The sequence below is a fragment of the Pelodiscus sinensis genome, chromosome 3 (genome assembly GCF_052426305.1).
Source record: "Pelodiscus sinensis isolate ZL-2025 chromosome 3, ASM5242630v1, whole genome shotgun sequence".
Classification (NCBI taxonomy): domain Eukaryota; kingdom Metazoa; phylum Chordata; order Testudines; family Trionychidae; genus Pelodiscus; species Pelodiscus sinensis.
In genome coordinates this window covers 177,367,592-177,381,504 of record NC_143054.1, presented here as the reverse complement: position 1 = coordinate 177,381,504, position 13,913 = coordinate 177,367,592, and the positions used below count along the sequence as shown (strand labels likewise).

Below are 13,913 nucleotides of genomic sequence, written 5' to 3'. Positions count from 1 at the left end.
CGACTTACTGGGTGTCAGCTGAGGGCCTTAACAGTGGTGAGGGCCTCTGCCATTGGGTCAATGGGGAATCCAGTTCTAACATGCTGGTACCTGTTTCAGCAGCCAAACCAAGCTGAAGTCCTGCAACTCCTTTTTAGGGATGGTCTCCTATGGAGGAAGTGCTCTGCACAGCACAGGCTCAGCTGTGGCAGTTTGCAGCAGACTGGAGTGGTCTGTCTCCTTCTGTGGCTCTTGCCCAGCTTAGTTGTTAGCCCTCCCGTTATACTTCCAGTTCTGCCCTGGTACTTCCAGTGCGGGGTGTGTGGCTCTGCTAACTGGGAGAGGGCAATGGTCCTTTGCTCTCTGGTCAGAGACCATTGCGCCTAGCTACAAGGAGAATGACAGGATTATTGCTTCATGAGCTGGTGTTGCAGCTGGTCCTGTCAGTGTATGTCAGTGACATGCTTCTTGTGGTCCAGGACATACATGACTTGGCACAGGTGGAGGGCTGCCAAGCGATCTATTTGGCGACCTCCTTGGCCCAGGTCAGCTGGGTCAGGAGTTCTAGTCTCATGAAGACAGGTGGCAGATGAGCTCCCTTGCACCTGGTCTTAAAGCTGCTCTCTTGGAGAGACGATCCATTGCTCTGTTTTTGGTGTTTCCCTTTCTTTCAACATCCTTCTCAGCCAGTGAACTGGCAAGATTTGGAGGCTCATATGAGTGAGCAGCTGTAGAGATGGACAGGACTTCTGTGGCATCTCTCTCTGTGGGGGAGGGCACTGGTGCTCAACCAGCTGGTCCTGTCCATGCTCTGGCACTGGCTCAACACCTTTAATCCATCCCCAGGTATCCTGGCCAGGATCCAGAGATTAGCTCTGGAGTTCTTCTGGGTAGGGCCCCACTGGTTGTCTGTTACGCACATCCCCCATCTTCATGTGCAGGTAGCTGAGTCCTTGGTGTGATGGAGGCTGATCCTGGTAGAAACTATCAGGGTTGGACACCACCTGGACTATGACAGTGGGGAGGGACTTAGGTGGCACCCACAGCGCTCTGTGACTGCATAGGGCTATCCATCCACCCGACACCCATGTATACTCCAGGAGGTTGGGGCAGCCTTATTACCCATGTCTCAGGTATTCTTTGAGTGAGTCCTGCTAGAGGGTACCCTCTCTTCACCCAGCCCCTCTGGACTTTTTAATTGGGTCCCTGCCCTGTGAGCTACATTGCCCCTATGTGTGGCCACATCAGTCAATGAAGTGTTGCACAGGCACTCAGGTTCCATTGTGGAGAAGCATCTCTCCCTAAGTCCTAGATCTTTTGTGTCAGGGGGAGAGGGCTGCAGCTGGGGGTGGGGAGAGAGGTGCCCCTTCCCCAGTCTTGGCTTAAACCTGCCACAGCCAAGAAAGAGTTGTCCTGGCCCCAACCCCAACCTGCCTCAGAGATGCTGTGGTGGGGAGAGGCACCCCTCTCCTGGTGTGGATCTCTTGTGGTATGGAGAGGTGCCTTTCCCCCACCAACCCAGGTGCTGCTGCAGGGAGAGAGTTGGGAATGGTCCTCAATCCTCACCATAGCCTTGCAGCCTGCACTCCCAATCCCTCACACCCAGCTCCATGCCTGAGTCCACACCCCTGGCTAGAGCCTTCACCTCTCTTTTCCAGCCCTGAGCCCCTCATCCTTGGTTCCATCCCAGAGCCTACATCCCCAGCCAGAGCCCTCATCCTCTCTGTATCCCAGGCCTCTTCCCCAGAGGTGTGTCTCACAGCCTCCATACTAGTGCACGTATGATCCATTCTGTTAACTTTTGCAGTGTATATAGTGATTGGAATGTGAATTTCTAAAAGAAACCAGAAAAAACTTAAAAAACAACAAATAGTCTGGTATCCTTTTAAAGACTAACAAAATATGTAGATGGTATCATGAGCTTTTGTGGGCATAGCCCATTTCTTCAGATGACCATGTGCCCATGAAAGCTCATGATACTATGTACATATTTTGTTAGTCTTTAAAGTGTTACCAGACTTCGTTATTTAAGTTTTTCCTGTTACAGACTAACTCAGCTATCCCTCTGAAGCTAAAAGAAACCAGACTTACAATAATGTATACTTAGGAGTGGCAATTTTTATTTTTTTTTTTTTTTTTATTTTTTTTTTGCATTTTGATCAGTAATAGTCATGTCTGTTTTTAAACATTTCAGTTGTTTTTGTCTCTATTTAATTTTTCAAATTGTGAGAAATTCTGAGGGGATGTCAAACAATAATTATTTAATTAGAGTAGACATTGAGATTTATAGTTCTAAAAATAGGCAGAAGGGGAATTCTTTCAAACTTTTAAAACTTCCTGCTCACAAGAACAGAAGAAAAGCATAGAGAAATAATAAAATGTTTTTGTGACCAAGAAGAAGCTCAGAGACTTGAATCCTTTGTTGATGGAGTAATTTTTAGTTAAAGGAAGTTGACTTTGTTATGGAAGGGTATTATATTGATTTGTAACTTGTCATGATGCTGAATAATCTATTTGGGGTAAGTTAAAATTTGATCTTGACAGTGTCCTTTTTCATGCTCTTTGTATGAGGTACATTAAATATATATGTATTTGACTTTTGGACAGGGTGGACCAAGTAAACTAGTACAGAAGCACTTGTCTGGATTATTCAATAGTATCACATCTTTTTATCATCCTTCAAATAATGGTCGCTGGCTGGTAAGTTTGTTATTTTTGGAGTGGGATTACAATTTTATCATGATTTTTTTTTCTGCTGTGCTTTTCCCTTTTTAATAAAGGGAATGTATACCGTTTTATACTAACAATTTTATCCTATAGTAGATTACTATGCACTATGTGTATATTTACATTTCCAAGAAAAATAGTGTGGTATGTGAGATTAATCAGAAAACTACTATTATCTAGTAAGAAAAATATGGATTATTTTTTTAGCTCTGTACTATACAAGTTGTGAAAATGAATGGGTGAAATTAAACTAGTCTCTACTGTGTCTGTCACTTTTTTCAAAATAAGGTTTTGCTAGGTGCTTGAATAATATATAGTATGATTCTAGTATCTGAAGCACACATTCTTAGTTAAGAGAATATGATATAATGTCTTAGACTCGTAAGTATAGTGGAATCTAAATTTGATTAATCAGCATGACCTGAGCTTTTGTTAAAAGGACGCTTAAAATCCATTACTTAACATTTTATGCTATTTTTGTTCTAATATTTGGTATTGAATTTAGGACATTTCCCACCCTCCCCTATATCTCTGTGCTCAGAGCAGCATATGCCCCCCCACAGAAGGCCACTTTTGGTGGCAGGCAGGGATCTACTGGGCTGCCTGAGTGACTTGCTGGACTTTTGGCTGGGAGCTGCCTTTGTAAGCACCTCTCAGCCAGAACCTGCTTCTGGCACCCAACCCCCTCGGATTCCTAATCTTCTGCACCTTCTCCTGCACCTCTACCCCACGTATCCCAAAACCTGCACCCTTTCTCCTGGGCCCATATCTCTTCCCAGACCCTGCACCCCAGTCCTCTGTCCCAGGTCACAACCCCCTGCCAGATTCTGCACTCCCTCTTGCACCCCTCCTCCAGGTCAGAATTCTCTCCTGCACTCAAACCCCCTCCCAGATCCCACATCCTAATCCTTTGCCCCAGGCCACAACCCCCTCCCAGACCCTGCACCTCTACATCCTTTCTCCAAGTCAGAATCCTCTCCTGCTTCTATTCCCATACTCCCTCCTGCACCCTAATCCCCTATCCCGAGCTCCCTTCTGATCTGCCCTTCATCCTAGACCCCACCCCGCACCTCCTCCTTTAATATCATGGACGACTGCAGTCCTTAACTGCTTACAAAATTCTTGGAGTGGTCCCCTCTCCAAAATTATTTGCCACCCCTGATTTTGCCCATAGCTTAGTTTTCACAGTTAAAATTGTCATTACAGTACAGAATTGTTTTTTTTCTCTTTTCACTGCACAGCACTTTGGGAGATAAAATGAGCATTTTTAAATCCACAATTATTTTTAATAAGAAATATCTTACAAAAATGTGAGAGAAATTCTTGGGTCCAATTCTGCTCTCCAGCGCTGTTCTTGAAAGGTAGTTGCTTATGTGTAAGTTATGGCAGAAAGGATCTTAAGATAGTTTATTTTTCAAATGATGCAGATGTTACTGGTGAATAATTCACTACACTGAATTCTGGTAGTACTGTCATAAATCAGGAATGGCTCAGAACCAGGTTAACTCACTCAGTATTTCTAGGTGTTTTTTACATTAATTGTCACTGGGAATAGATATTTCTTGAAATGTATGGGTGGTGGATCCAAGGACATTTCCCAACCTGCTTTGCAAAATAGTCCCGAAGTGGGGTAGATACCCTAACAACCTTAAAGCTGAATTTCTTGACCTCAGGGGATCCTTGGATTGCTTAGATATATTGTAGTGGCTCCTCTACCAGGCAGTGCAAGACATCACCCCCGATCCCTGGCACGAGTTAATGGCAAGGCTGCTATAATTCATGTCAGGGGCTAGCCTCATCTCTGAGCAGCTCTTGGATCATATTCCTAACTATCCCCATAAATGTGAGTGTGCAGAGGATGCTCTGTATTAACATGTTATGGTCTAAATTCAGAGGAATGAAGATCTAGTTAGGGGTCTTAATTTATCTGATTTTTTTTTTCTAGAGCTGTTTAGTCATTGTACAGAGTAGGGGTGATAAAATCCATGTAATTAAGTAACCATGTAATTGCTGATAATTTCAGCAGTTACATGTGGATCACTGGGTGACCGCCCCGGAGCCTGTGCGTGCCAGAAGCCTTCATGTAACGGTGAATGTTAACTGATAGGCCCCGGCTCATTGGTTAACTGTTTACATGCTTATACTTTCACATCCCTAGTACACGGTACATAAGCATGTGTTTTAAATGTTGATAGAAATGACTAGGAATGAAATGTATAGTGTAGTCTGTAATGTTTCAAGAACTGAATTTACATTGCGAATTTGGGACACACAGATTTACTACATTTCTTATCCATTTTGTAACTGAGCAACTGTCCTGATGTTAATACAGTTTATTTTTGAGTTTCTAGAATAGGAGGGCTGGATCAAATTTTGCCACTGTCCATTCTTGATGTTAATTACTTCAGATTGATTATAACCTCTGGTTATATACCCAACAGAACAAGCTGATGAAACTGCTTCAAAGGTTACCAAGTAGTGTTGTTAGAAGGCTGCATCGTGAACGCTACAAAAAGAAGACTTGGCTAACTCCTGTGCCTGATAGCCATAAACTTACTGATCAAGATGTGACAGACTTTGTAGAATGCATTATTCAACCTGTCCTTCTGGCTATGTTTAGCAAAACTGGAAGCCTAGAAGCCGCTCAAGCCCTACAAAATCTTGCACTAATGCGCCCTGAGTTAGTAATTCCACCTGTACTTGAAAAGTAAGTTATAATAAAAGAATGAAGAGAAATTACTGCAAATAGAGCTTGCTTCCCTCCCCCCTGCAGCCATTGTGAACCACAGAAATGTTTCTCTCACTCTCACTCTCACTCTCACACACACACACACACACACACCCACACACCACACCCCCACCCCCCCCCCCCCCCCCCCCCCCAGTTTTTGAGCTTGGCTGCTCCTTGACTCCTGAGGCTATAGCTAGCTAGCATAAATTAGAATTTCCTAACAGGCTGCTCTAATTCACCAGACAATTTCAGGGTCAACTGTAAGCCGGTTTTGCATCCCTCACATCTGAGCTGTGTGGTTATATCTGGGCCAAAGTTTAAATATGTACATGTAATGTTATTTGAGTAGCATATACTTCTGCTGATTTTTTTTCCCCCGTTTTCTTTGACAAATGATACATGGTATTGTTACAAGTAAGTAAGATATTTGCTTTGTTGCCTTTGGTTTTACAAGATAATTACAAAGATAGCACTCATCTAAAACGCTTTTGGGCCCTAAAATGTAATTGAAACCTGAACCATTTATCCTGATAGTATTTTAATAATATGGGCTTTTTTGGCTGACCTGTAGCACTTATAGTGGACAATCTTTAGTTTTTATTTTGTTTCTAATTTTATAGCCATGGCTGTAGTTCCCCACAGTGTACTGGAGTCACTCATAATCGATCCAATAATAATTCTGTGGGACAGTGGTGATGGACAGTACTGCTCAGATAAGTACTGCTCAGATAAGAAATGCCTTTCAGAAGAAAGGCATTATTAAATTCACTGTGCAATGAAATAAAACAAAATGTTGGCACTATTGGATATTTTCTAAAACAACATTTTAAAACAACATTTTAAATACGTAGTATTGCTCATCTAATTTAATTAATTATGTTTTTTCTTTTAGAAGTTTAAAATTTTAGCTGAATTTAATTTGGTTTTGTTTTCAACCTTTGTAGAACATACCCTGCACTAGAAACATTAACGGAACCTCATCAGCTCATAGCTACTTTAAGCTGTGTAATCGGAGTAGCTCGTAGTCTGGTGTCTGGGGGCAGGTGGTTTCCTGAAGGTCCAACACATATGCTACCCCTGTTGATGAGAGCATTGCCTGGTGTGGATCCAAATGACTTTAGTAAATGCATGGTAAGTATAGGAATCTGATTTTTCCTAACGTGTAAAAGACAGTCTGCCCATCTAAGGTTGCTTTGAAGGCTCCTTAGTATTGATCAGAGTTAGTGGAGCTTATGTTTCCAAAAGATTTTCGGTCATTCTTCATGTTACGGTTTCATTTATAAAACATTAATAATAATTAATAGATGTTATAAATGTATTACGATACAAATAGTGTGTGTACATAGATGTTTATAAGCAACTTATTGACCTCCATAAACATATAATGTATTAGGCATTTATTAAATCACCTATAATCATATATTGATTCATTGTAAACTATCTATAAATGGAATTGTAATGAGAAGTGTGGTTGACATTACAGGTTTTTAGGGAAATTACCTATAGGGAATTTTGTCTCCAGCTCTCATATATGCCAAAAAACAAACACACAAAAAACCACCACAACCCCAATCAAAGCTATGGTACAGGACATTTGTTTATTAGTGCGGCATCTGGATGGATTTTAGTCAGGCAGTCCATGTAGTTTATGGACTCCTGGACCATGTTCTGTGGCTTATCATAGACCACCTTTCTATGTTGCTGTGCAGCAGTACTCTGCAGTGCAGATACAGTGGACTCACCTTGCATAGCCTTCAGGTCAGTCAACTGAATGGAAGGTTTGGGTATTGCACATCTGTTCAACATCAGTGAGGCAGAGATTTGCTTCTAGAGGTGTGTCTCCAGTTGAAAGTTAGGTGTAATGGTATTGAAGATAAACATACCCATGCTAGCTTAAGTCTAGCACTTCTGTATGCTGTATTCAAGATGTGGGTATACAGGCAGTCCCCGGGTTACGTACAAGATAGGGACTGTAGGTTTGTTCTTAAGTTGAATCTGTATGTAAGTCGGAACTGGCATCCAGATTCAGCCGCTGAATCTGGACACCAGTTCTGACTTACATACAGATTCAACTTAAGAACCCCAGGGTTTCCAAGTCAGCTGCTGCTGAAACTGATCAGCAGCTGATTCCAGGAAGCCCGGGGCAGAGCAACTCTGCCTCGGGCTTCCTGTAGTCAGCCGCTGGTCAGTTTCAGCAGCGGCTAACTTGGGGACGCCTGGGGCAGAGCAGCTCGGGTGCTGCTGGGTTGGTCCAGTAGCGCGGCCGCTCCTCGGCGCTACTGGACCAACCCAGCAGCACCCCAGCTGCTCTGCCCCAGGCGGCAGCCACTGCTGAAACTGATCAGCAGCGGCTGAATCAGGACTCCTGGGGCAGAGTAGCTGGGGTGCTGCCGGGTTGGTCCAGTAGCGCCAAGGAGCGGTGCTGCGGGACCAACCGGCAGCGCCCCACCTGCTCTACCACAGGCCCTGGGCTTTGCTCCACATCTCCCTGGCCTGCTGAGGGGGGCACTAGCTGCGTCCCCCCCAGCAGACCAGAGAGACGTGGAGCAAAGCGGCAGAGGACCCGGGCCAGACCCGCGCCGCTTCCAGATCAGCTGGAAGCACCGCGGGTCCAGCCGGGTCCTGCGCGGCTTTGCTCAGCGTCTCCCTGGTCTGCAGACCAGGGAGACGCTGAGCAAAGCGGCGCAGGACCCGGGGCCGGACCCGCGGCCGCTTCCAGATCAGATCTGCAGGCGCTTCCAGATCAGATCTGCAGACCAGGGAGACACTGAGCAAAGCAGCGCAGGACCCGGGGCCGGACCCGCGGCGCTTCCAGCTGATGTGGAAGCGCCGCGGGTCCGGCCCCGGGTCCTGCGCCGCTTTGCTCCCCGTCTCCCTGGTCTGCTGGCTCCTGCAGCAGACGAGGGAGACGGGGAGCAGCTTTTCTCGCCCCGGAGGAGGCGGGCGGCGGGTCCAGGTGTCGGATAAGTCGGATAAGTCGGACATAAGTCGGATCCGCGTAACTCGGGGACTGCCTGTACTATGGATTTATATAGTGACAATAAAATATTCTCGATCTCTCTTTTTTTGATGATTTCTAACATTGTTTGATTTTTTGACTGTTGCTGCTCATTAAGTGGATGTTTTCAGAGAACTATCCACGATGACGCCAAGATCTCTCTCGAGTGGTTGTAACTAAATTAGTCTCCACCACTTTGTACATGTAGTTGGGATTATTTTTTCCATTGTGCATTACTTTGCATTTATCAATATTAAAATTTGTTTGCCATTTTGTTGCCCAGTCACCTACTTTTGTGAGATCCTTTTGAAGATCTTCACAGCTCTTCACCCTTGTATCTTACGATCATGGTGTCCAACCAGTTATGAAACACTCTTGTGGCTACTGCTTTAGTGAACTAGCCACACTCAGCAAATAGCCACATGTGGCTAGTGGCTAGCATGTTGGACACCAGAGTCTTAGAGACTCATGCTGATTAGGTGAGAAGAATACATTCCTTAAATATCTACTGATGTCATTTCAAATTTTCATGCTTCTTTCAATGTTGCATACCTATGCATATTTTATATTTTAGGTTGGAAGTCTGTCTTCCTTAAAATTCTATAATTGAATTATATAAAAAAAAGAAACTTACTAAAAATGGAATTATTTTTTATACTTGATTTAGGTAGTACCTAGTACAGAAGTTTTCTATTTGTCAAGGTGTGTTCCTGTGGACATTCCACTGTAGGTGTTTCTGTGCCCCTGTGCTTATAATTGGAACTTTTTAGCAGCAATACCCTGGATGCCAAGTGGCATGTGCAATGCTGCTTGCACTGTAGCGAGTGTGCTGAGGTGCGCACATTGTCAAGTGTCCCCAGTTTCTTCTCAACTTCCTCAGGCTTGGTGGAATCCATCAGCCCTCCAGTTGTTTATACGAGATAAGATTGTTATTTGTGAGGTTCTTTCTAGTTAGCGTTTTCTTTAATTAGTTCAGGTTCCTTTCCTTCCTATTTTCTGAAATTTTTTTTCTTATCCCCTTTTTCCTAGTTAGTTTTGTTGTTATGCAATGCTCTCTGGGTTTAAAGAGATGCCTTACTTACAGGCTGTCCATCCCTATATTGGATGGGCATGCATAATTCATGCATTGTGTGGGGCAGGATCATTTCCCACAGAAATGTCGTCATTGTGAAAAGCTATCCCTAAAGGCCCGGGATATGCAGCTCAAGCATCTAGTAATCGAGAAGACAGTGAGACCAGCATCGGAACTGGTATCAGAAGCCTGTTCTCCACAAACGTCTCCCACAGCAGTTTCGGATCAAGGGACAATGGTACCGCAGGAGCCTCCTGCCAAGATGTCAGAGAGGAAGTATATATTCTCTCCCACCACAGAAAGACCTACAAAAAAGGTATCCCCTCAACAGAAGTCTTCCTTGGCACTGATGGCACAGGCTTTGGGGGATAAGCAGGCTCTAGGGAGGTGCAAAATACAGTTGAGGATCTTCCCTTTTGAAGGTCAAAAATTATTCTCTAGGAGGACAGATGCATCCCTTTACACACTCAAAGCTTCTAGGGCTATGCTGCAGACCGTACACATGTATATCCCTCAGCCTAAGAAAAAGCAGATCCGCTTGTATACTCCTCCAGCTAGATCATCCTTTTCCACCTCCCAACAGAGAGCCTACAGCTTCAGACGGTATCAGAGACAGCAGAAGAAGAGTTTAGCCTCAGGACCACTGGACTGCACCCCTGCCAATAACCACTAGATAGTCATTTTGAGGAACTGGTCTAGGATTTGACATCCGCTCCTATACTGAGTCAGCATCATAGCGTGCACCCTTTCCATCAAGCCTGGAAGCCTGGTTGTGTATAACTTCCAACAGATGGGTATTGGAGATAATCCCCAACGGTTATACTGTCTCTTTTCTCTCCTTCCAGCCAACACAACTCCCTTCCCCGTCCCTCTTCAGGGACCCCTCTCATAAAACTCTCCTACAACAGAAGGTAAACAAGCTTCTCACAATGAGGACAATAGAACTATGCCACCTCGTCACTGGGGAAAGGGGTTTTATTCCCCATACTTACTCAGAAAAAATCAGGAAGTGGGAGACCTGTTTTGGATCTGTACAGAGTGAACCAATACCTAAAAAAAACAACACTCACCATGGTAATGCTGGCAAAGACAATCCCGTATTTGAAAAAAGGAAACTGGGTATTATCCCTCAACCTACAAGGTGCCTACTTTCATATTACAATTCGCCTGTCGCATGGGAAATTTCTCAGATGCACCCTAAAAACAATCACTACAAATATTGTGTCCTTCCCTTTGGACTTACCTCAACCCCAAGGGTATTTTCAAAGGTTCTTGGGGTAGCGATAGCACACTTAAGATAAGGAGTGATGATCTTCCCATACCTGCCTCATAGTAGCACCCACATCCCAACTGGCAACAGAATCCACAGCAAGAACTATCAACTTGTTCAACCCTCTGGGCCTACAAATAAACTCAAAGAAGTCCCACCTGACTCCTATTCAGGAGTTGGAATTCATAGGTGTGACACTGGATTGCCTTGAAGCACAAGCCAGGCTTGCATTTCAGCATTTCCGGTCTCTAGATTTATTAGCTCAAACCATTATCAACAGCCCTAAAGTGTTGGCCAGACAATACCTACAGTTGCTCAGCCACATGTCATCTACAACTTATGTTTTGCTATATGTCCATTTGCTCATGTGTTGCCTCCAAGCATAACTTCCACACCTGTTTTCAGCCACAAAGCACCATCTGCACAAGATCTTGAGCTCTCCAAAAAGGGTAAAAGAATCCCCACATTGGTGGCTGTAGCCCGACAACCTTTGCAAGGGGGTGCCATTCCCCTCCATCTGTTACAATAACAACAGACGCTTTTCTAGAAGGATGGGGTATACACCTAGATGAAGACAGAATTCAGGGAAGATGGCCTCCACCAGAGTCAGCACTCCACATCGATACTCTGGAGCTCTGAGCAGTCAGACGAGCATACAAATATTTCCTCCCTTTGATTCGCAACAAATCAGTAAGAATACTTACAGACAACAAGGCTTGCATATTTTATATAAACAGGCAAGGAGAAGCCAGGTCTTACCATCATAGCAAAGAAGCCACAGCTCTGTGGCACTGGTGCATCGAGCATCACATGAGTATTTGGGCAGTCTGTCTCCCAGGAAAGCAAAATGTGGTGACAGACCATCTGAGCTGAAACTTTCTTCAGAAAGATGAGTGGGAGATCCACCCACAAGTCTTGCATTGCATATTCCATAAGTGGGGTTTTCTGGACATAGAGATGTTCGCACATTTTAGAATGTGAAATGCCACCAACGTACTGTTCCAGGGTGGGCCTGGGCAAGAACTCTCTAGGCGACGCACTGTCATTCAGTTGTGTGAGCACACTAGCACATTCTTTTCTGGATTACTTTTTTGAGTAGTGGTGGGGGTGGAAAAGTAAGCAGGACAGGGCCCAAGTCATTAGTTGCACCAGCATGGCCCATTCAAACCTGGTTTCCTTACCTGTCACAGATGTCCGTGGCTCCCCGACTTCATCTTCCACAAGTCCCGAACCTCCTATTGTGGGACGAGGGCCAAATTCTCACCTCAGATATCCAGAGGTTACATTTCAAAGCCTCACTACTTCAAGGCTGATAATATCCAATTCTGCCTACTCAGAAAAGTCGCACATCGAGCACCAGGAAAACCTATGCTGAAAAGTGGCAATGTTTCGTTCTTTGAGCCACTCGCAATTCACTATCACCTTCCTCAACGCTTGTACCAAGGGTGCTAGACTACCTGCTTCCTTGAGAAGCAGAACCTCAAACTTATCAGGTTCACTTGGCAGCAATTTCAAGCGAGCATTCCCAAATATTCCCAGTCTTTGCTCACCCATCTATGAAAGGTTCTTGAAAGGGCTCAACAACGTGTTCCTTCTGTTTATGCAAAGTTCACCATCTTGGGATCTGAACCTCGGCATTACAACCTTGACTGGTCACCTCTTGAACCAATGGCGACTTGTTCTCATTTGCATCTCTCAATGAAAGTCACGTTCCTTGTGGCTGTTAGCGAGCTCACTACAGTCATGGCTGACCCCCATTGTCCAGTATTTTACAAGGACAAAGTGGTACTCAGACCTAACCCAAAAGTTCTTCCCGAGGTGGTTTTGCAGTTCCACATTAACAAGCCATTACAGTTACCGGTCTTCTGCCAGAGCCCTCGTCCAGCTGCCAGTTCCAAACATCTTCATTCCATATATGTTCGTCGCGCCATTGCCTTCTACCTAGAAAGAATAAAGCAATTTAGACATTCTCCTAAACTGTTGCAATCAATAGCAGATAGTCCCAAAGGTCAAGCTGTTTCTAAGTAACTCTCTAAATGGATAGTTAATTGCATCAAGATGTGTTACTTGATCAACAAAGTACCATTCCCAGATCAAATACGAGCTCACTCCACCAGAGCAGAAGCTACCTCTGCAGTCTTCTTGCAGAATGTCCCTATCACTGACATTTGTAGGGCCGCAACATGGGCTTCAGTACATGCCGTCCAAAAACATTACACTGTAGATAGGTATGCCTATCAACACACTAAATTTGGAGTGGCAGTTCTATCCACCACTCACAATACACATCCAAAGCCCCTCCTTCCAAATTCTCAGGGCCCCTCCTTCCAAATTCTCCGTAATCACCTATAGTGGAGCACCCACAGGGACACTTCTCAAAGAAGGAAAAAAGAGGTTACTCACGTTGAGTAGTTACGGTTGTTCTTCAAGATGAGTGTCCTGTGAGCGCTTCATGATCATCCCTCCTCCCGTCTGCTTTGGAGTCTTAACATCTCTCCCCAGTAGAGAAAGAACTGGGGACTGTTGACGACACATGCGCATTGGCATGCTTGCTACGGCGTGAGCGGTACTGTGCATGCGTGTCAGCAGCCAGGGTACTGTTGCTAAAAAGTTCTGATTATAAATGCAGTGGCGTTGAGACACCTACAGTGAAGCACCCATAGGGATACCTGTCTCAAAGAACACCAGTTACTGTACAAGGTGAGTAACTTTTTTTTTTTTTTCAATGAAAGATGCTAATAAAATTTTCAAAAACAACTAATTGGTTTCTCATTTTTACAGAATTTTTTTGAGATTTCCTATCCTAATTAATACCTCAGTCTTTTAATTCTATAGATTATATTAAGTCTCATAAGTTTTTAAATATGGTAATGTGCATTGAGACATATTTGCAACTCCCAACAGATCACATTCCAGTTTATTGCAACATTTTCCACTCTGGTGCCTTTAGTAGATTGTTCATCTGTATTGCAAGAAAGGGATGATCTTTCAGAGGTAAGAATGCTTCCTACACATAAAATAAAAGCTACAGAGCACTGCTTACTCTGCTAGTACTATAGTGACCTATCTACAGAATTCAATTTAAATGCTTTTTGTATAAACGTGTTACGAGGAATCTTAGAGGAGGCGTCCTGAG

General features: G+C 44.2%; 1 protein-coding gene across 2 annotated transcripts in view; it reads left to right on the top strand.

Annotated features, from left to right (window-relative positions):
- Positions 1-13,913, top strand: part of PSME4 (proteasome activator subunit 4) — a 142,189-nt gene that overhangs the window by 43,753 nt on the left and 84,523 nt on the right. For both annotated transcript variants that reach the window (XM_006122111.5, XM_075925476.2), the window contains 4 exons: positions 2,587-2,679; positions 5,148-5,413; positions 6,382-6,568; positions 13,682-13,771. In XM_006122111.5, coding sequence (XP_006122173.3) covers positions 2,587-2,679; positions 5,148-5,413; positions 6,382-6,568; positions 13,682-13,771 — 636 coding nt within the window. The remainder of the gene's footprint in view (positions 1-2,586; positions 2,680-5,147; positions 5,414-6,381; positions 6,569-13,681; positions 13,772-13,913) is intronic.